Consider the following 23,224-nt stretch of genomic DNA (forward strand, 5'->3'; position numbering starts at 1 on the left):
AGGAGGGGGTGTTGTTGGTGTATAGTCATAGAGATAGGGAAATTGAAATGGATGTTGATGTAGAGAGAGAATGCGTATAAAGGGCTTGGTGAGAGGGGGGCAGTAGTGGGCATGGAAGGGCTGGCCATGCTGAAGCAACTCATCGGCGAAGTTCAACAGCTCTTGCACAACGGCCACCGCCACCACCACCACCACCACAGGTCTCTCTCTCTCTACCTACCCATGTATCGATTTCTTTGTTTATTTTGTGTTATTTATCGATTACGTCGGCGTCCGTGTTCATGACCCGTGTGTTCTGATTTTGCTTCGAAAATGGGGGATTTGTTCTTCCGTATCCTCAATTTGGTCCTTAGGTTTCAATAATTGGGAATTGTTGGTCAGATTTTTGCTTGAACGCAAAAGTAGCTGTGACTTTTTCCGTTTCCATATCGAGCAATGTAGAGATTTTCCCTCGTCGTAGAGCCTAATTTTAGCAATCTCTCTCTCTCTCTCTCTGCACGCGTGTGTGTGTAGATACACACGCGTACACATAGCAGTGTATTGTCGTTTTGGATAGGTTTCCTTTTGGCTCTATAATTTGTTTCTTAACGCGCGACTGGAACTAGATTTTTTTTGGAGTACGTAGGAAACAAAAGGGGAAAAAGAAAAAGGAAAAGATAAGAGCATAAAATGAAATGAAATGAAGGATGGAAAATAAATTGTTTACCTTTTTCTTAGGTTAGAAAATTTGTAAGTGGTTATCAAAAAGATTCCTTTTTTTGACTGATTAGACCAAGACATGTATATACATAATAACAATCAAAGCATTAATACCACCAGGTGGAAATTGTATACGCATAAGTAATTTTCTCATGACTTTCCTTTTTATCCCGCCTAATGGAATTATGGCTTCTGATTGTTGTTGTTCCGTTCTACATTTTCAAGTTCCAAAAATAGCGTGAATTGCTACTTATCGGAGGATATGAGATAACTTGATCATTTTCTTTCTGTCTGTTATTTCTGAAATCTTAATTCCTATCAAGATTCTTTTGTTTTAATTCATATATTTCTATTAGTGGAATTTCATCGTTGCTTTATTCAGTGAAAGATAGTCTGCCGTTTCATTGTATAAAATTAAAAGATATGGTGTGTGTTAGTGTGTATGCATGCATGCCCACTAGCATTTTGTTGTCTGGCTTCAATCACAAACAAATTTCTGCTTGAGTTTTGATTTTTGACAGCCTACTGAATTGGTATTTTGATTGATTCTAATGTGCATTTCAACCGCCTTCCTTCCCCCCACCCAAAGAATAAATAAGTCGATAAATATTTTTTTCCTCCCCCGCACATATGCCTGGAAAATTCATTTTACAAGGAAAAATGACTGAAAATTCACAGTTTCTTAGGGGGCTTGTTATCCATCCTACCTTGCTTTTTCTTTTTTACCTAATTTTTTTCCTTTTTTTACTTTGGTGCAGGGGTTTGGAATGGGAATTTAACTTAACTATTATCTTATACTGAAAGACATTGCTCCATATTAATTTGATAATCCAACCCTTCCCAGTGAGATGGTTTTGAAGAAAAATCTTTAGTTCTGAACACGAAACTTTGCTAGTAGTAATTTAGTCCAAGACAGGTGAAGGTTTAGTATTTTCTGTCTACATGATGCGGGACAGCAGAAGAATTGTGGAGAATTGGAGAAAAAAAAGAAAACCTGAGAGAGCAAAAATCAGGAAGAAGGGGAAGAAGTTGTGAGGGACGCCTGAGAGAGAGAATTCAATAGAGAGGTTGACAAAAAATTATTGAAAAATCAAGTTTATCTCTTGTTTACATCTTAAGTTCCCATTTACAGGCTAAAGTTCAACCACAAAAGATTCAAATTACAATTATTCAAGCAAATCTACTAAAATATTAAAAGCTAAAAAAATCTAAATTCTAATAGAAAAAGGTGTCTTTAGTACATAAAGGTTTCTTGCTCGGCGAGGGTTTGTGGAAAGCCATCTTTATACGCAACACTACTCTTGTATTGCAAAGAGGCTGTTTTCTATCAAATTTTCTGTTAATCTCTCCTTGTCAGACATAAACCCAACCTCAACCTCAAGTTTTGACTATTTTTGGCCAATCACCCCACCGTAATAAAGTGGTTGAATGGCCTTTCATCATAGCTTTCTGTAGAGGGTGAAAAAACATTAGACATTCCATTTTCTGAAACCAACGCTTTTGATGTTATTTGACGTACAATAATTTCTATATGTCTATTATGGATATGCGCCCCTAGGATTGATAAACCTTTTGGATTTTGTAGGAAAACTGAATAATGATCCCACAAATTATGCTGCATTAGTCAGTCAAATTGTGCTGCTATTTCCTTTTCTATTTTTTCTTCTGATTCCTTGACTTTCCTTATTCTATGAAGATTTAGTTTCAAAAGATAGGAGGATTAGTGATGTTAATTGGTATATAAGAGGTTGTAGGTTGTTTATGTGAATAAGAGAAGATATTATTTTTCTTTCTTCTTGTCTGGTTTTATGGTATTAGAGCACGACAACAAACGTCGTTGCAACCATTGCCAACCAGCCAACAGACCATCGTTGCCGATGTGAATACTAGTGGCCACAATTACTGATCATTGGCCAACTCCACTTCATCCGTAGTGGAATCGTCTAGGATTCCGATTGTCTCCAATCCCCAATTATCCGTAGTACCTGGTCATTTTGAAAACCCCCAATACAAATCACCTCTCATAAATTGTGTTAGATGTATACAAATGAACTGTTTGTATATACCTCAAGTGTACAACATAAGCATATATATACATACATTTACTTAAAGATAAATGCACTAATACCTCCTTACTTATCTTATTTAATACTCCTCTCAAGCTGGAGCATATATATTGAGCATGCCCAGCTTGGTACAAATATAATTCACACGAGACTCTCTAAGCGACTTGGTGAGTAAATCAGCCAGTTGATCGTTGGAACCCACATATGTGGTAACTACATCCCAGAGAGCACATTTTCTCTAACAAAATGACAATCAATTTTAATATGTTTGGTTCTCTCATGAAACACAGGGTTAGAAGCAATATGCATTGCAGCCTGGTTGTCACAGACCAATTGCATAGGCTTAACCTGCGTAACTCCTAACTCCTCAATTAATTGTTTCAACCACACTAGCTCACACGTTGTTACGGCCATTGCCTTGTATTCAGCCTCTGCACTGGATCTGGCAACAACCGTTTGCTTTTTACTTTTCCAAGAGACTAGGTTTCCACCCACAAATACACAGTATCTAGATGTGGATCTCCTATCACTAGGTGATCCTGCCCAATCAGCATCCGTATATCTTACAATCTGACTGTGCCCATGATTTTGATACAATATACCCAGACCAGGGTAGCCTTAATATATCGAAGAATACGGATCACTGCATCCCAGTGACTGTCATAAGGTGAATCCAAGAATTGACTTACCATACTCACAGCAAATGAAATATCAGGATGAGTGACTGTGAGGTAATTAAGTTTCCCAACTAATCGACGGTAGCACCCATGATCAGAAAGAGGCTCCCCCTGTCTCGGTAACAGCTTGATATTTGGATCCATAGGGGTATTTGTAGGTTTACATCCAAGCAATCCCGTCTTTTCTAACATATCCAAGGCATACTTCATTTGAGAAATATAGATGCCTTGCTTTGACCAAGCTACCTCAATACCCAAAAAATATCTCAAAGGACCTAGATCCTTCGTCTGAAACTGTTGGTGAAGATGTGCCTTCAATTCAGTGATATCAACATTATCATCCCCTGTAAGTACTATGTTATCAACATACACCACTAGAAGAATGTGGCGGCCAAACTGGAAACGATGAAAAACAGAATGATCAGCTTCACTCCAAGTTAACCCAAACTCAAGAACAACTGAACCAAATCGACCAAACCAAGCTCGAGGAGATTGTTTTAAATCGTATAAAGATTTTCGAAGGCGACATACCAGTCCAGACTCTCCCTGAGCAAAAAAGCCAGGAGGTTACTCCATATACACCTTCTCCTGTAAATCGCCATGGAGAAAGGCATTTTTGATGTCCAATTGATGAAGAGGCTAGTGAAACATAGCAGCAAGGGATAATAAAAGGCGAACATAGGAGATCTTAGTAACAGGAGAGAATGTATTGCCATAATCAAGACAAAAAACCTGAGTGTATCCTCTAGCAACAAGGCGAGCCTTAAGACGATCAATCCGGCCATCAAGGCTAACTTTAATAGTGTAAACCCAACGACAACCAACAGTAGACTTACCCTTGGGAAGAGGTACTAAGTCCCAACTCCCAGTGGAATGTAAAGCAGACATTTCTTCGACCATAGCAGCCTGCCACCCTGGATGGGAAAGAGCTTCGGGAACAGATTTAGGAGGTGAAACAGAAGATAAAGAAGAAACAAAAGCAGAATATCCAGGGGACAAATAATCATAGCTAACAAAATGGGAGATAGGATGGCGAGTACCTTTACGAAGAGCAATAGGCAAGTCAAGATCAAAAGTTGAAGGCAACGGACCAGAGGAGGAAGAACGAATTGGCACCAGGGATGAATCAGGAGACTGCTCTCGCGGACTAGTGACAACAGTCGGTGCTAGTTGGGCCACGAGATGTGGACGCTGTTGATAGACCTGAAGATCGGGGCGATCAAGGCGAGAGGCAAAGGATGGTGGAGATGGTGAAGACGTTGGAGATGGAGATGATGTGAGGTCAAGAGAAGGAACAGGCAAAGGTAACCCAACAGACATATAATCGGAGATCGCAGATGAAGAAGGGAAATAAGGAGATGACTCAAAGAAGGTAACATCCGCTGAAACAAAATATCGAGTTAATTGAGGAGAGTAGCAACGATACCCCTTTTGAATGCGAGAATAACCCAAAAAAACACATTTGACGGAACAAGCAAATAACTTATCACGACCTGGGGTAAGATGGTGAACAAAGCACGTGCTCCCAAAGATACGAGGAGGAAGAGAATATAAGTTAACCCGAGCAAAAAGAATGGAATGAGGAATCTGGTCATTAAGGACAGAAGATGGCATGCGGTTAATTAAGTAATATGTAGTTAAGACAACATCACTCCAGTATTGAAGTGGAACATGCATATGAAAAAGAAGCGTGCGGGCTGTCTCAATTAAATGACGATTCTTGCGTTCAACTACCCCATTTTGTTGTGGGGTTCCAGGACACGAAGTTTGATGAAGAATCCCATTGGATGCCATATAAGATCTAAATGGGAGAGACAAATATTCAAGAGCATTATCACTATGAAGAGCACGGATAGGCAAATTGAACTGTGTTCTAATTTCAGCACAAAATGTAGTGAAGACTGAAAATAACTATGAATCCGTTTTTATTAAATATAACCATGTAGTTCGAGAGAAATCATCAATAAATGTTACAAAATAACGAAAACCGTCTTGTGAATTGACATGACTGGGACCCCATATATCTGAATGGACTATTGAAAAAAGAGAACTAGCACGTTTATTAACTCTACTTGGGAAAAAACTATGAATATGTTTCTCAAATTGACAAGACTCACACTCTAAGGAAGAAATACTAGAGAGACTGGGAACCATCTTCTTGAGATTGGGAAGAGATGGGTGCCCCAACTGACAATGGACTTGTAGTGGGGAAGTTGTTGTCGTGCACTCCACTGAAGAAGCAGGGAGAGACAGATAGTAGAGACCATGAGACTCAAGCCTCGTGCCAATCGTCCGTCTAGTCCCCTGATCCTGCACAAGAACAGAATCAGACGAAAAAGTTATAGAGCAATTATAATTGCGAGTGAGTTGACTGACAAATAGCAAATTAAAGGTACATTGTGGTAAATGTAAAACAGATGATAATGGTAAAGTAGGAAGAGGTAATGCAGTACCAATACTCGTGACTGAGGCTTGAGAGCCATCAGCCAATGTAACAAGAGGTAGAGACTGCGAAGTTTGAACATGAGATAGGAGAGAACGATTACTAGACATGTGATTGGTGGCACTAGAGTCGAAGATCCATGGGCCAAGAAAAGATGAAGACTTAGTAAAGCAGGCAGTAGGGTTACCAGTGTCAGCAAAGGATGTGACAGGTGAAGTAGCCTGTTGTGCTGCTCGGAACTGAAGAAATTGAGCATACTCCCCCCCGGAGATAGTCACTGGTGAGGAATCACTGGGTGTGATAGATGCCTGACCCTCTGAAACGCCCACAACCATGTTAGCAGTACTGGCTGCATGAGGTGGACGTCCATGTAGGTGACAACAAGTCTCTCTAGTGTGACCAAGGCGATTACAATAGGAGCACTGGGTTCGTGGACGACCACCACCCCGATGACCACCACGACTAGTCGGGGTTGTAACAAGGGCGGAGTGATCTCCATGAACGGACATGCCACGATCAACAGTAATAGAGGAGGCTCTAAGTAGTTTGGCAAATACCTCTGTCAGAGGAGGAAAAGAGGCACTGCCGAGGATCTGTGTCTTAACTGGGTCAAGCTCTGGTCGAATTCCATGAAGACCGAGGATAGTAAACATTTGATCGCGTTGTTGCTGTTGTTTCTTGATATCGGTATCAAAGGGCATCAACTCGTTAAAGTCGGTAATAGAAGTTTGAAGCTTACCCAAATATGTGGTCATATCCAAATCAGTCTGTCATAAATTGAAAAAAGCACTAGTCACATCATAAATACGAGTGATGTGGTCATATCCCTTCAGTTGACATTGTTGAAGATCTTTGAGAAAGGAGGATTGCGGGTTTGTGCTTTGGGTGTGGGGACAGATATACCCTTGGGCACCAATGCAAGAAACAACCCCTCCTATTGGAAGGGGCAGAAGGGACAGAAGAGGAAGAGATTTCCGTGGAGGAAGAAGAAGAAGAAGAGGAGGGAGGAAGGGCCATTTCCTTAACACGCTATAAAAGGGATGGTCAGTAGCAAGATTATAAAGGTGGAGGGGAAGGTCCAAGAGAGTACCCTCATGGTCTTAATCGACAATGGGAGTACCCACAGTTTCATAGACGACAACACAGCTAGAAAGATGAAGTGGCCGTTAGCCAGCACTCAACCACTCTCGGTAATTGTGGCCAATGGAAACAGGGTTATTATCAAATCTGCTTGCGTGGGATTTTGCTAGGAAATGCAAGGGGAAGACTAATAGGCTGACCTAAGACTACTAGAGTTAGGGGGATGCCACATTGTTCTCGGAGTTGATTGGATGAAGGAGGTGAGCCCAATCACCTTTGATTTTAACAAAATGGAGGTTACCCAATAGAAAGACGAAAGGAGGGTAGTATTACAACGAAATATGGAAGTGGGAGCATACAAGATGATCAAAGGGAAAAAGTTGCAAAGGCTGTTCAAAAAGAAGATGTCACAAGTGGCCCAACTATTCTCAATTAAGGCCATTAGAGGATGAAGGAGGCTCATCAATCACACCCACTTGGCAGGTATACGACTTGGCTCTCCTTGATGCACTTTTAATTGAATATCAATATCTGTTTATAGAGTCTAAGACCCTTCCCCCTCAAAGATCCTTGGATCACACCATACCCCTTTTACTTAATGCTGAACTAGTGAACATTAGATCCTATTGATACCCCCCAAAACTTAAATTTGAAATCGAGAAGCTTGTCAAGGACATGCTAACCCAATCTGTGATCCAACCTAACTATAGCCCATTTGCTTCCCCCGTCCTATTAGTCAAGAAGAAGGATGGAACATGTCGATTCTGTATCGATTACACACAACTCAATGCCATTACCATCAAAGACAAATTCCCCATTCCTATCATTGAGGACCTTTTGGATGAACTTAAATATGCCTCTGTTTTCTCCAAGCCGGACCTAAGGTCAGGATACCATCAAATTAGGATGGATCCTAACGACATTTCTAAAACAGTCTTCAAAACACACCGTGGCCACTTTGAATTCAGTGTCATGCCTTTTAGCCTAACCAACGCACCACCCACATTTCAAGCCCTCATGAACCAAATCATTGAACCCTACCTCAGAAAGTTTGTGCTGGTTTTCTTTGATGATATCTTGGTTTACAGCGCCTCTTTTGACCAACACCTAGACTATCCTAGGGTTACATTCAAGATCTTGAGGTTCAATCAATTGTACATCAAGAGGTTAAAATTGTGCTTTTGCACAAAAACAAGTGGAATATCTGGGGCATATTATCTCAAGGGCCTGAGTAGGGATAGATCCTAAGAAGATTGAGGTAGTAGTGGCCTGGCCAAAACCTACTAACATCAAAGCCTTGAGAGGGTTCCTAGGGCTTGCACGATACTACAAAAAAATTGTAAGGAACTATAGGACAATAAGCAAACCCTTAACAGAGATGCTGAAGGACATCTTTAAATGGAGCCCCCAAGCAGAGGAAGCTTTTGAGCAGTTGAAAAGAGCATTAAGTGAAGTTCCAACTGGCCATTTGTGTTGGAGACTGATGCTAGCAACCATGGAATAGGGGCAGTTCTTTCCCAGGATGGCGGGCCACTAGCCATACTAAGCCAATCCCTAGCCCCTAGACACCAAGGCCTTAGCATCTATGAGAAGGAACTGATGGCAGTAGAAAAGTGGTGACACTACTTGGAAGGGGGAAAATTCGTTATAAAAAAGGACCATGAAAGCCTCAAGTTCTCTCTACAATAGAGGTTGCACACCCAACTACATAAGAAAGGCATGGCCAAACTTATAGGATTGGATTATGTAATCCAATTTAAGAAAGAAAAAGAAAATATTGCAGTAGATGCCTTGTCTCGCTGCCAAGAAGAGGGAGTCTGTGAAGCCATTTCAGCAATAGTTCCAGATTGGTTACGAGAAGTGACTGATAGTTGCCAATAGGGAGAATGGGCCAAGGGCTTATTGGAACAGCTGGGTGTGGATGCCAATAGCATACTAGGTTACTCACTGAACAATGGAGTGATCCGGTACAAAGGAATACTGGTTATCGGGGACAGTGAAGAATTGAAAAGCAAGATCCTACATGCACTCCATGAGTCCCTTATTGGAGGGCATTTTGGCATTTAAAACACCTATCGAAGGGTACAACAGGTATTTTTTTGGCCTCAGCTAAAAAAGTATGTTTGGGACTATGTGATGAGGTTTGATATGTGCAGAAGGTGTAAGCACGAGACAGTGGCCCGTTCGAGCCTTCTACAACCCCTACCATTGCTAGACCAAGCGTGGACTAACACTACTATGGATTTTATAGAGGGGCTTCCTCGATCAGAAAGAAAAGACTGCATTATGGTGGTGGTGGTAGATAGGTTTTCTAAATTTAGCCACTTTATTAGCTTATCTCACCGTACACAGCACATGAAGTAGCAAGAATATTCATTGATAGTGTGGTGAAGTTGCATGGCATATCTCAGTCCATAGTTTCAGACATCGAATATTCACTAGCTTATTTTGGAAGGAGTTGATGAGGTTGCTAGGCAATAAGCTATTGATGTCGACGGCCTATCACCCTGAAATTGATGGCCAAACAGAAAGGGTGAACTAATCCTTGAAGCTATACTTAAGGTGTTTCAGCTTCCTCTACAACCTAGGGGATGGCACAAATGGTTGGTAGTTGCCCAATGGTGGTACAACTCCATACGAATGACACCATTTGAGGCCCTTTATGGCTATAAACCAAGACTCCTAGCAGCTTTGGCCGAACACTCTACAGTGGCGGTTGTAGGAACGAACTTATAACAAAGACAAGATGCTATGAGACTGGCGAAAGCGGAATTGGCCAAAGCACAAAACTGAATGAAGCAGATGGTTGACAAGAAAATGAGTGAACAAGTATTCTCAGTGGGTGATGGAGTCTACCTTAACTTTGGCCAATAGCATCTCAAAGCCTTATCTTAGCAACCAATCTCCAAGCTTAGCCCTAAGTACTATGGGCCATTTCCCATAGTAGACAAAATAAGGATGGTGGCCTACAAGTTGCACCTACCGGAGGAAACATAGATGCACCATGTGTTCCATGTCTCCCTCCTCTAGAAGGCCATATGTAAACAGAAATTCAGCACCTCACTGCCTCCCATGGCCAGAGAAGAAAAGGAGGATGTCGTGCTTGCAACCATCTTAGAAATAGAGCCCCTCTCATCTAAGTCCTAGTCAAATGGTCATCTCTCCATGAGGACAATAACACTTGGGAGTACCTTCCAGACCTTCTCTGACAATTTTCAAACTTTGCCAACCTACTACATATTTCTTAAGGACAAGAAATGCTTTAAGGGGAGGGGATTGTTATGTTAGTTGAATATTAGGCCAATGTAATAGGCTATAGGCATTGATTTAGTGGGCTGAGGCTTGTGTAAATAAAGGCCATGGATAAGCATAGCTGGAGGAATGTTCCAACATGTTATCGGGCAAGTTGATAAGCAAATGGGGGGCAAAACCGCTTTTGGCGGCCATTTAGGCCATAGATTAGTATAAAAGCAACTGATCTATGCCTTTACCCACATGTTGAATGAAATCTAGAAATTAGTTTCCCTCTCAATTCTCGTTCCCTCTTCCTCTCTAATTCTCTCAATTCTCCCTTCTCTCCTTCTCTCGCATTTCTCAATCGATTGAGACTCGTCAGATTAGGAATCTAACACCCATCTCCATATTTCCCTAGAGAACCACTCTCCTTCCTTCTTTTTCTAGGGACACTTCCATTTTATTGAAGTTAAAACTAAATGGACTCACCCTTTTCATCCAATCTACCCCAAGGACCATGTGACATCCTCCCAACTTCAATAATCTTAAATCTACTTCAAATACTTCACCTTGCATCTCCCAACAAAACCCTAAGCAAGCTGATTTTCTTATCACCTTGTTCCTTTTAGCCACAGTCACTGAGAGTGGCTGTGTGTTGGCCATTGGATACTTCATCTTCTTGGTCGTACCCTTATCAATGAAACTGTGGATACTCCCACTATCGATTCGTACCATTAGGGTGCCTTCTGGTGCTCTTCCTTCCACTTTAGTTATCTTGCTGCTAGCTTCCCCTTTAATGGCATGTAATGAGATGACCCCATTATCCTCTTCCCCCATATCACCAAACATTGCCTCATCTTCCTCCTCTTTTTCTCCTCCAGTAGCAGCAATTGTTTTCTACACTGGTGTCTTGGGGCATACTTGTCGCTGCACTTGAAGCACAGTCTTGCTTGCCTCCTTTGTTCCATTACCTTGTCCTTATACATAGGTTTTGGGGTGCTAGAGGCAAGGTTTGATACTTTACCTCTGCTCCCATTCTCAAGGGTTCCTTTCCAACTCTCTTTCCCCCACACTGCATTACTCTTGGCGGTCCTCCTTTGTTCTGCCCCCTTTGCTTCTTTAACAATGCTTCAAATGTCATCTCTCGCAGAGAGGCCCCCTCTGCTGCCTCTTGCATTGTTTTTGGTTTGAGCACCTTCATCGTCAATCTCAATTCATCACTCAATTCTCCTATGAAACTGGACACGATGTTTTTGGTTTGAGCACCTTCACCATCGATCTCAATTCATCACTCAATTCTCCTATGAAACTAGACACGAAGTATTCTTCGGTCATGTAAGGATTCCTGTTTAGCATCAGAGACTTAAGCTCCTCAAACTTCATTTGGTACTCCAACACAGTTCCCTCCTGCCTCAGGCAGTTGAATTCTTCCATTACATCCATCATGCCTCTCCCCCAACCTTTCACATAGCCCTTTTGCGAAATCATCCCAATTGTAACTCTCTCTTACTTGGGACCATCCTTGTAACCATACATCTTCTGCATCATTGAGGTAGGCCAAAACTATGGCCACCCTCTTATTCTCTGCCACTTGATTGATTCCAAATAGCTTCTCACATCACCTGATCCACCATTGAGGTTTAACTCCCTTGAACACCAACAATTCCAGCTTAGGCACTGGAAATCCCGAGTGGTGGGAATGAATTGGAACCTCCTGGCTTCTCTCCAACACATTCTCTCCTACCATGGTCGGATCTCCCTCCAACTCCGATGATCCAGCATTACGGTTACTGGTGCCAATTCTTGATAGAATTGGCTCCGATTGCTCCTTAAGGGGAAAATCAGGCGAAATTCTTACCTGGTGTTGTCTCGAAAACATAAGCATGAACTATTGCAATTGATCATGCATCATATTACCTTGGTCCCGCATTTCTTCCTTGATTTGCTCACGCATATCTCCCTAGAATCTCTTCACTACCGTTTCCAACTTTCGTTCCACCACCGATCCAGTCTTCTCTTCTATCGTATCCACACGGTTTTGAATTTCCACCACCTATGCAGAGACTTGCTGCAATTGCATCTCCATTTGTCTCATTCTCGTTCCATCAACCATTATATGATCCTCCGGTTCAAGGGCCATGACCTTGCTTTGATATTAAGTTGTCAGATTCGAAATCTAACAAGGAGAATTCTCTCCAATTGAGAGAGAATTATGTGGAAATGTAGAAGGAAAGAGGGTGAGGATAGAGAACTGAGGGGGGAAATTGAGAGAGAGAGAATTAGAAGGGAAAATAGATTGATTCAATTATCAAATCATGTCTAACAATGAGCTAGGTTAGTTCTTTTATATTGCCTTAGCCGAGGGATGGGCGCCAAAGCGGTTGCCAAGTCCCTTCTAGAAACTGTGCAACTTGCCATCAACTTGCATTGCTGGAACATTCCTCCTGCAAGCGAATTCCCTCCAAAATACAAATACAAATGTAACTTACAAAAATAAAAATGCATAGTCTAGTTACGTGACACGACTTTGCATTAAATGATCATTCAAATTGGTCAAGTCTCTCTAGTTTATGGCCCCTTCTCTATGGTACTAGTTGTTGCTTCATTGAATTTGCTTCACTAATAGGCTCACGGTTTGACTTTGATTGTTTTGGAATGGTACCAAGATTGAGTCCTAGACAAGCACTGTTAAACACCATTTCACTTAAAGTGAGTGTCACAGCCTGAGGGCACTATTGTAATTATGGGTGGGTTAAGATTGTAATTAGGAGTGGATTTATTGGTAGAGCCCAAGCGCACATGGTCACTTGGGTCCTAACTGCCGAGAGTTTGTTATGGGAATTCTCTAGAATGTAACTCTCATATAAATAAGAAGCTCACGAGAGGATGGGAATCATGTGAGGTTTATTCCACTGATTTTTTCCCTCTCTTCCTCCTACTCTCTCTCTCTTGAATTCTCTCAATTCTCTTTTCCACCAATTCAATCTCTTCCTTAATTATGGAAGAGGCTCCTCTATCAGATCTCGGGTCTGACAATTGGTATTAGAGCCAACAATCTAATTGGAGCATTGGACATGGCTGAAGGCACCAGGGCGAAGAAAATGGAATCCAAATTGGATGTGCCATTGAATTGGGACTGCGCTAGAATCAGGAACAGGTAGATGGTCGACTGGAGACATTGGAATTAGGAATCTGGTAGACTCAAAAGGAGATCAGCTTGAGTCGATTGGAGAATGTGATCAATTTGGATCGAGCGGTTAATGGGATTAGGGAGGAATTCGCTGGACTAAGCCAATAGTTCAGTGTCGCTTTGAGCATGTTTGCTCGGCAGCCCAATGCCAGCTTATTAATGGATTTTCCTCCCATGGCTTCCTTGACACCAATTTTGACTATGCCAAGAAATAGACAAAGGCCTAGTGAACATATAGAAGCAGGAGACAGAGGAGGAGAATTTTCCTCGAGGGGTTGGGGGAGCGCACTCCACACTCACGAGGCCAAGGATGGACATCCCTGCATTTGAAAGGGATAGGCCTCGATGGTGGATCAAATGGTGTGAGCGGGTGCAATACTAGTAGAGAGTGGCTGAAAGGGAGAAGGTGAACATGGTTGCAATGTATTTAGATGATGTGGCTAACGCTTAGTTTTAGAATTAGTGCAGAGGCAGGGTAGAATGGAGTTGGCCGGAGTTTGTAAGTGGCTTATGCAACCGGTTTGGGGAGAAAATCGGAACGGATGTTATAAAAGAATCTAACAAGTTGAAACAAAAGGGAATAATAGAGGAGTATCAAGTGAGATTCAAGGAACTCAGATCCTTACTCTCCCTGTCTCACCCCTTCTTGGATGAAGCTTATTTCGTGTCTACCTTCATCTGTGGGTTGGATGATCAGATCCGATCCACTATGAAGATGCTCTACATAACATTAGTTGGACAGGCAACAAAGCAAGCTTATCTCCATGAGATGGCCCTGGAAGCTTTTGCAAAGAAGCAAAGGTTGTCCCCTAAGGGAAATTGGGAGGAGACTTCTTTCGGTGGAGTGAGTAGGGGAAGTAACTAGCCCTAGTAGAGGAGTGGACCAATAGGGAGAAACCAATACGCCCCACCCCTAGCTAAGGCCTTAACTATGGATTAGAAGAGGCAATTGGGGCTCTATTTTCGTTGTGGTGAGAAATTTGGTTTGGGACATCAGTGTAAGAGGATGTTGCTTACAATGGAGGGCCAAGGAGTAGAGGAAGAAGAGGAAGTAGAAGAAGGGGAAGAGCTAGAAGGGCAGGTTGATGGGGAAAGAGGGGAGATATCCATGCATACCCTGCAAGGCTGTGCCTTGGGCAAGGTGTTGAAGGTTAGGGGAATTGTGGGAAAAAGAAAGCTAGTAGTGATCATTGATAGTGGCAATACCCATAGTTTCTTAGATGAAGAAACGACCACTGCCATGTAATGTGAATTCTAGGAGACTCCCCCATTGTCTGTTTTGATTGCTAATGGGAGCAGGATGGTGAATCTATTCAATTGTAAGGGATTTGAATGGGTGATGAGTGGTTAGGAATTCTCAGCTGATTTGAGAATTCTCAAATTAGGAGGGTGCCATATCGTGTTAGGGGTGGATTGGATGAGGTCGGCAAGCCCCCTGGTGTTTGACTTCAACACTTTGGAAGTCACCTTTGATATGGGGGGTCAGAAGGTCACTCTTAAGGGCTGTCAAGAGAAAGGGGAGTGCAGGGCAATGTCAGGAAAAAAGCTATAGAGGCTTTTGGAGCAAGGGGAAACATCTATTGGGCAACTACACTCTTTATATGCCATGGAGATAGTTATGGTTCAAAGGGAGGACAATGCCAATGCCAATGCCAATGCCAGGCAAGGGAGAGGATGGCAGCCTATACCCCGGGCCATGGTACCAGCCACCACTCAGGTACACTCCTATAAGCCACCACTCAGGTACACTCCTATAAACCAATTCACTTACTGTTGATGGAATTTGAGGAAATCTTTGTCAATCCCTCGACCCTTCCCCCACATTGGTTCCTTGATCATTATATTCACCTCTCAAATCTAATAGTGAACCAGTTAAACTAAGAGCCTATCGATACTCCCATGTACAAAAATTTGAGATTGAACAATTGGTGAAAGACATGTTGGGCAAATCCCTAATTCAACCGAGCCAAAGCCCATTTGCTTCCTCAGTCCTCCTAGTGAAAAAGAAGTATGGATTATGGAGATTTTGTGTGGATTACCGACAACTGAACTCCATAACCATCAAAAATAAATTCCCAAATATCCATTATTGAGGACCTCCTTGATGAACTTACCGAGGCCTCCATTTTCTCTAAACTAGATCTTACTTCAGGCTTTCATCAGATTAGGATGAACTCAAATGATTGTCTTAAAACAACCTTTCAGACCCACCAAGGACATTATGAGTTCTTGGTAATGCCATTTGGACTCACTAATGCCCTTGCAACCTTCCAAGCATTAATGAATCGTATTATTGCTCCCTACCTTAGAAAATTTGTGTTGGTATTTTTTGATGACATCTTAGTCTATAGCCCTAACCTAGACCATCATTTGACCCACCTTAGAAAGGCATTTGAAATCCTCAAAGCCCATAAATTTTGTGAAAAGGTCTAAGTGCACCTTTGTAGAGACTAGAATGGAATATCTTAGCCACATCATATCGGGTTGAGGGATGAGCATTGACCCTTAGAAGGTTGCAACTATGGAGCAATGGCCTAAACCCAAAACCCTTAAGGAGTTGAGGGGGTTGCTAGGGCTTACTGGCTACTACCGTAGATTCATCAAGGGGTATGGGGTGATAAGCAAGCCCCTCACCAACCTGTTGAAGAAGAATAACTTCCACTGGAAAGATGAGGCTGACAAGGTCTTTGAGACACTTAAGAGAGCTATGACTCAAGCCCTAATTTTGGCTCTACCAGACTTTTCTAAGGAGTTCATTCTTGAGACAAATGCTTGCGATACAAGGATAGGGGTTGTACTGATTCAGGAGGGCAGACTTGTGGCTTACATGAGCCAAGCCCTAGCTCCAAGGCACTTAGGCATGAGTATTTGTGACAAGGAGTTGTTAGCTGTGTTAATGGCCATAGAAAAGTGTGGAGGTACTATTTATAAGGACGATAGTTCATCATAAGAACAAACCATGAGAGTCTGAAGTTCTTACCCCAACAGAGAGCAAATAATCAATTGCAACACAAGGGGATCACCAAGCTAATGGGGTTTGACTATATTATTTAATACAGAAAGGGGAAGGAAAATTTGGTAGTAGACGGATTATCAAGAAGGGAGAACACAACTAGCTGCCATGCTATATCAGCCTTGGTTCTTGATTGGTACAAGGCATAACAACTAGCTATGAGCAGACTACATCGATCAAGGAGATACTGACTAGGCTGGTAGTACGACCCCAAGAGGAGTCAGGGTATACTTTTAAGGGGGGATTGCTAAGATACCAAGGCAGGGTGGTCATTGGGGAGGATGATCAGCTAAGGAAATTTATCCTCCAATCACTGCATGGTTCCCCTATAGGAGGGTATCCTGGTTTGAATGTGACTTATTATCGGGTAAGGCAACTTTTTTATTGGCCAGGGCTTATAAAGGATGTGACTTAAGTATGTGCTATAGTGCACCATTTGTTAAAGGTGCAAACCTGAACAAGTACCCTATCTAGGTCTCCTTCAACCATTGGAGATGCCCTCCCAAGCTTGGGAACAGATTTCCATGGATTTTGTAGAAGGGTTGTCTAAGTTTGAGGGGTTTGACACTATCCTAGTGGTAGTTGATAGAATGACGAAATTCAACCACTTCATCACTCTGGCACACCCGTTACTATAGAGGTGGCTAGGAAATTGATGGACTTAGTGTTTAAGCTACATGGGTTACCAAGGGTAGTTGTCTCCAATAGAGACAAGATGTTTACAAGTCAGTTTTGGAAAAACCTTGTTAGGGCTGCAGTTGTCATCAGCTTATCATTCAGAAACTGATGGACAAATGAAGCGTCTAAATTAGTGCCTAGAGACATATCTAAGATGCCTATGCTTTACAAAACCCAGGAGTTGGAGTAGGTGGATGGCATTGGCATAATGGTGGTACAACACCAACTTCCATACAACCCACAAGAGAACTCCATTTGAAGCACTCTTCGGGTATCCACTCCTTATAATTATGGCTGTCATGCATTATTATACTCTAGTTGAAACCTCAGCTGATGACCTACAAACAAGGCAGGAGGCACTACAAGTTATAAAGGACCTCACTATGGCACAACAGAGAATGAAGCAGATGGCTGATAGGGCCAGTTGCCTATCGGCTACAACTTCCTAAAGGAGTAGGGCTGCACCTCGTGTTCCACGTGTCCCTCTTGAAGAAGGTAGTGGGAACAATTGAGGAAGTTAGGAGGGAGGTTCCTGAACTTGTTGAAGATAGGATTGTGGAGGTGGAGCCTCAAGCAGTGTTGGACAAAAAGGTGATCTACAAGGATTCCATTCCCCTCGCACAAGTTTTAGTGCAATGGACACACCTACACCCTGACAACACCACTTGGAAGTACTGGCTAGACCTTCTCTAGCAATATCCTAGGGTGGCCAGGCTTCTTTGATTTCTTGGGGGTAAGAAATAATTCAAGGGGAGGGGGTTGGTCACAGCTCGAGGGCACTATTGTAATTAAGGGTGGGTTAAGATTGCAATTAGGAGTGGATATATTGGTAGAGCCCAAGCGCACTTGGCCACTTGGGTCCTAACCGCCAAGAGTTTGTTATGGGAATTCTCTAGAATGTAACTCTCCTATAAATAAGAAGCTCACGAGAGGATGGAGATCATGTGAGGTTTTTTCCATTGACTTTTTCCCTCTCTTCCTCCTACTCGTCTCTCTCTCACTTTCTCTCTTGAATTCTCTTAGTTCTCTTTCACGCCAATTCAATCTCTTCCTCAATTACAGAAGAGGCCCCTCCGTCAGATCGGCTTTGACATTGAGGCAGTCTTGCTTCAATCATGTAAAAATCCTACGGATTGTTTTGTAATTCCAATAGATTGGGATTAAGCTATTGTAATTCAGGGATAATAATCCAAGTGCAATAAGAATTATGGTGATCCCTCCAACAAACAATGGAACAGGGAACCGTTGGACCTTGCCATCCCAATAAAAACAATATGTTAATCTAGAATAACATCAATTTTATCCTTGTATGCAAGGGTAAAAGGTTATTGTGGTGAAATGTCAAGACTTTGAGATTTATAAGGTGGATTAACAATGAATTATTAGGAGGGCTAATATGGCCTTTGTATTGGCAAGGTCTTCAACATTAAATGTAGTGCTAAAACTAAAGTCGTGTGGTATATGTCAATGATATATGCATTTGGTCCAACTCATTTTAAGATTTTAAAAGAGCTTGCACTACAAGCGTGCAACTTGGAGATGGATCCTGGAGGAAACTGTAGTCTAATGCTGGTATATATCACTAAATTCTATAGGACACTTATGAGCCTCAACTCAAAGTTTATATTAACATTACTTGCTTTAAGCTGCTACATTATTTGCTTTAAATTAGTTATTTTTCTGAAGATGCAAGTCTTAAATATGTTGTGTACATAGTTGTCAAAGGCACGGGGCCGAGCTTTGTGTGCCTCATTACCACTGAGGCACTGCCCAGTTGCGTGAGGTGTGTGCCTCATCCAAGGCGCAAGTTGCACGTCTCATGCGCCTTGTATATATAAATGTATTAAAATCCTGTTTCTTGTCAATTTGTCACCTTAGATATTATTTGTTTTGATTGCATATTCTTGTATATTGGTGAGAGGCGAACCTAGTGGTGTAAACTGGGGGTTTGCCAAAATTTCCATTCACTGGGATCCTTTTGGCAGTGATGTTCCCTTGTTGGAGAACTAGTCATTCAGGTGGGTGCAAGGCATGTCCTCCAGTGACCTGTTTTCACCTATAGAGTTGCCGGAGGCAGGTGACTATGTTCTCATTGACATTTTTTCTATTAGCCTGCACAGAGTTGTGGTTGTTTGTTGTGTCACTCTGTATTCCTGATGCATTCTGCTGCATTTTTCTTTCTTTCTTCTAATTTTTTTTGCAATTTAGAAGAAGCTACATGTTTTGTGTAATTGTTTTTTGTCATGTGTTTTACCCTAGTTTTTCCTTTCTTCTAATTTCTATTGCAATTTAGAAGAAACTAATTGCTTTCTATAATTGTTTTTCACTGTGTGCTCTATTGATTTTTTTCCTTTCTTCTAATTTCTTTTGCAATTTAAAAGAAACTAATTTTTTTTGTGTGTGTTTTGCTGTAATCTTTTTCTTTCTTTATTCTAATTGCAAAAGAAACTAGAAAAAACTAATTGTTTTTCTATAATTGTTTTTTTTAGTGTGTTCTGCTATAATTTTTTATTTTTGCTATTTTCTTTTGCTGTTAGAGGAAACTAATTGTTTTTATGCAATAATATTAGTTATTATTATAGGGTTGGTTTTTTGTCACTTATGATTTTGAGTTTTCAGCTACCTCCTTATAGGTACATATTGGAAAAAATGGTGTATTTTAAGCATTTTGAAGAAATGTCACCTCATGTGCAGGAGGCTTGTGCTGGGCCTTGCACTTTGTGCTTAGGCCCCAATCACTCTTTGCGCCCTTCTGCCTTTGACATCTATGATCCAATGTTATTAAAGGCACGCCTAGGCCCAAGACGCACCTTGGGTACTTGAATGCTTCCAGTGGGCACATACCATTAAGGCGCGCCTGGGTTTTTTTAACTGTTTTTAGGTTTTTTTTTTATTATTTATTTCTTTATTTAATTTTTTACTATTTAAAGTTTAAATTTATTGTTTTAACTACAAATTTGACAATGAATAAAAATGCTACTACTTTAAATGCTCCAATTGAATTTGAACTAGATGAAGATAGAGAAGGAGATGATGCGGAAGAAGATATTAGAGATGATGCTTCTAATGATGAAAATATGAAAATGTTTAATTTTGATGATGAGGATGATTTTTATATTATTTAAAATGCATAATTAGTTAATCTTGATTAAGATTTAAAACCTATAAATTGTTTTAAAATTTTATTTAAGTTGACTTAAAACTTTTAGATTGTATCTTTTGGCATTTTTTATTGTTCTTTTCATTAGTATATGTTGAATTCTTTAATTTCCTTGATAACATGCTTATGAATATGTTATTAGGAGTTAAAACCTATTTTATTCCTTATTCTTCAACTAAGATATATATATATATATTTTTAGTTAGCATGCGCTTAGTTACATCAAGTGTGCTCATTGCCTTGCACATTGCGTCTTAGGCTCCAACACCCTTTTGCGCCTTAGGCCTTTAATAAGACTGCTATGATCATTCAAATGCCACAACTAATGTAGATGCTCAAACCCAGGTCGATAAGGAATGGGGGTTTAAAAGCTTCCTAGATTTATAACCTGGTACCTCCTTGAAGGAGTAATGCTAGCATACCTATTAACAAAACTATTTTCTGCAAATTGTGTTGTAGGGAAGAATTAAGTCCTAGCTCCTATGATTGTATTTGACCAAGCTTCTCAACAACTTCCCTAGGCTACAGTTGTTCTAATAATTAGTTTGAGTATTATATGTTGTAGAAAATTTTAACTTGGTGCCTACCGTATGCCACAGGGTTTTCCATAAATAACTAGTTAAGCAAACATCCCTATCAAACACTATTGTTTTAGCATCTTCACATTGGAATGCCCTTAAGACTTGGTGGCTTTTGTGTGGGAGAAAGTAGATCAACTTGTAACACCATCTGTATTTTATTGATGGTTCAGAAAGAAAAGAGGGAATTTTAGAGTTGCGTCTTGTTTTTTCTTAGCTATTCTTGGATACTATCAGAGCCTTGAATGTGACAGGAAGTTCCTACTGAATTGGTGAGAATCCAGTTAAGAAATTAGAGGGAAATGAGAAGAATTTAGGGGGAGGGAAGATAGAAATAGGAGGGAAATCTGAGAGAGAGAGAGAGAGAGAGAGGGGGAAATCAGAAATTTTTGATTAATTTCTTTGATTCCTCCCATACTGAATGCAATAAGTAATTATATATTGTCAACTGTCAAGTCTCTAAGATGAGACTTGGCAGATTAGAAATTATAGAACGTTTGGAAGAGAGAGGAGAGCTTTTGGGAGGGAGAATTTGAAAAGAGAGAATTCGGGAAGGTGAGAGGGAAAGAGAATTAGGAGGGAAAGAATTATGTTATTTCTCATATGAATTCCCATCCTTGTATATGTTAGCCTTATATAGGCTCTTCCCTTTGGCTAACAACATCTCCAAGGGGTACAATTGACAATGCAACGCTAACTAATTCAGTTGGCTAATGCCAATACATCAAAAAATTTTAGAATTACCCTCGGATTGTGACGTTCCCCTCCCCTTAAAAACAATTCTTGTCCCCAAGAATTTAGAGTAGGCCCATGGCTCTTGGAAATTGCTTCAGTAGCTTGGGAAGGTACTCTCCCAAATTGTATGGTCTAGTTGCATGGGTGACCATTGTACCAATACCTGGGTCAACCCTTGGTGGATCACCTTTTTATCTAATATGGCCAATGGCTCAAGAGCTACTTCTAATTCGTCACTCACAACTGGCAGATTTTGGCTAGTAGTGGCATTAGGTTCAATAGACCTCTTCAATAATGAAATATGGAACACAGGGTGGGTGTTGACTCTTGTTGGCAATTTCAACTTATAAGCCACCTTGATTCTATGGTATAGGGCCCAAAGTACTTAAGGTTGAGTTTGGATGCTAGGGTAGCTGTGATGGGTTGCTATAGGAACCTTTTCACCTTAAGATAAACCCTATCACCCAAGTTGAATGACCTGTCACACCTCCATTTGTCAGTTTTCTACTTCATCCTATCACCCAAGTTCTGGACTGTGGCCAATTCCTTCTTAAGTATAGTTAGTACCTCTTGCCTCTGCTGCAAGTATTGTTCCATGGCAGCCATGGTTGTTGTGGAATAAGATATTACTGGCAATAGGGGAGACCTGGAATCGAACATTGCTTTGAAGGGACTTCTCTTAGTGGCACTGTGAAAACTGAAATTATACCACCATTGTGCTAAAGACAACCATCTATTCTAGCTTTTAAGTTTAGTGAAGCACATGCACCTCAGATAAGCTTCCAAACACTGGTTGACCCTCTTAGTTTGGCCATCAGATTGTGGATGATAGGTAATAGACATATGCAGCCCCACTCCCAGATTTTTAGACGACTTTTGCCAAAAATTGCTAGTAAAAATCTTGTCTTTGTCAGACACAATCGATTTAGGCACCCCATGAAGTTTAACCATAGAATCCAAGAATGTCCTTGCCACCTCCTGAGTTGAGAAAGGGTGTGTGAAGCTGATGAAGTGCGCAAACTTAGTTAGCCGATCCACCACTACCAGGGCACATAGTTCTGAAAGGCGCGAGGCGCAAAGGGTTCTGGAGCTTGAGGCGCGAGGTGCAGGAGGCGAGGCGCTCGCCTTTTGCGAAGCGAGGTGCACCTTTTAGAAAAAAAAACTCAAAATCTTGTAAAATCATAAAAAACTATCAAATTATCAATAATAACACATGCATATCATTAATGATTAATTATCTTCAAATTCTAAACTAACAACATCAAAGTTGATTCATTTATCATGTAAATTTTAAACTAGAAACATTATCAAAGTTCAAACTTAAAATCTCAAATTCAAACAAGTATCAATCATCATGCAAAATTCTAAACAAACATATTAACACTACAAGTCCACAATTAAGAAAATGTTTTCATTTTGAAAAATGCTATTTTTGTAAGTTTGGAAGATTAGTGCATTATAAGGAGACATATGAGAAAATATTTTCATTTTGAAAAACCATCTCTTGGTATTTTGATAGCTAATATTCATTGTTGTTAAAATGATTTTTAATAAATTTTTCAAGAAATCGTAGGTATGTATTTTGGGGTGGTAAAATCGCTAAATCCCTAGTTTGCACTAAAACCAAAATTCTATTTTCTTATTGTTATGGATTTTGATTTTTTAGATATT

The 23,224-nt window shown here is 40.9% G+C and overlaps 1 protein-coding gene across 2 annotated transcripts in view; it reads left to right on the forward strand.

Annotated features, from left to right (window-relative positions):
• Window positions 1-23,224, forward strand: part of LOC127797409 (F-box only protein 6) — a 35,161-nt gene continuing 11,937 nt past the window's right edge. Inside the window, exon 1 of one of the 2 annotated variants that reach the window (XM_052330274.1) lies at window positions 1-200. In XM_052330274.1, the coding sequence (XP_052186234.1) occupies window positions 112-200 (89 nt within the window). In that variant the 5' untranslated portion in view covers window positions 1-111. The remainder of the gene's footprint in view (window positions 201-23,224) is intronic. The other variant, XM_052330275.1, reaches the window with a different exon arrangement.

Source organism: Diospyros lotus, chromosome 3 (genome assembly GCF_014633365.1).
Source record: "Diospyros lotus cultivar Yz01 chromosome 3, ASM1463336v1, whole genome shotgun sequence".
Classification (NCBI taxonomy): domain Eukaryota; kingdom Viridiplantae; phylum Streptophyta; class Magnoliopsida; order Ericales; family Ebenaceae; genus Diospyros; species Diospyros lotus.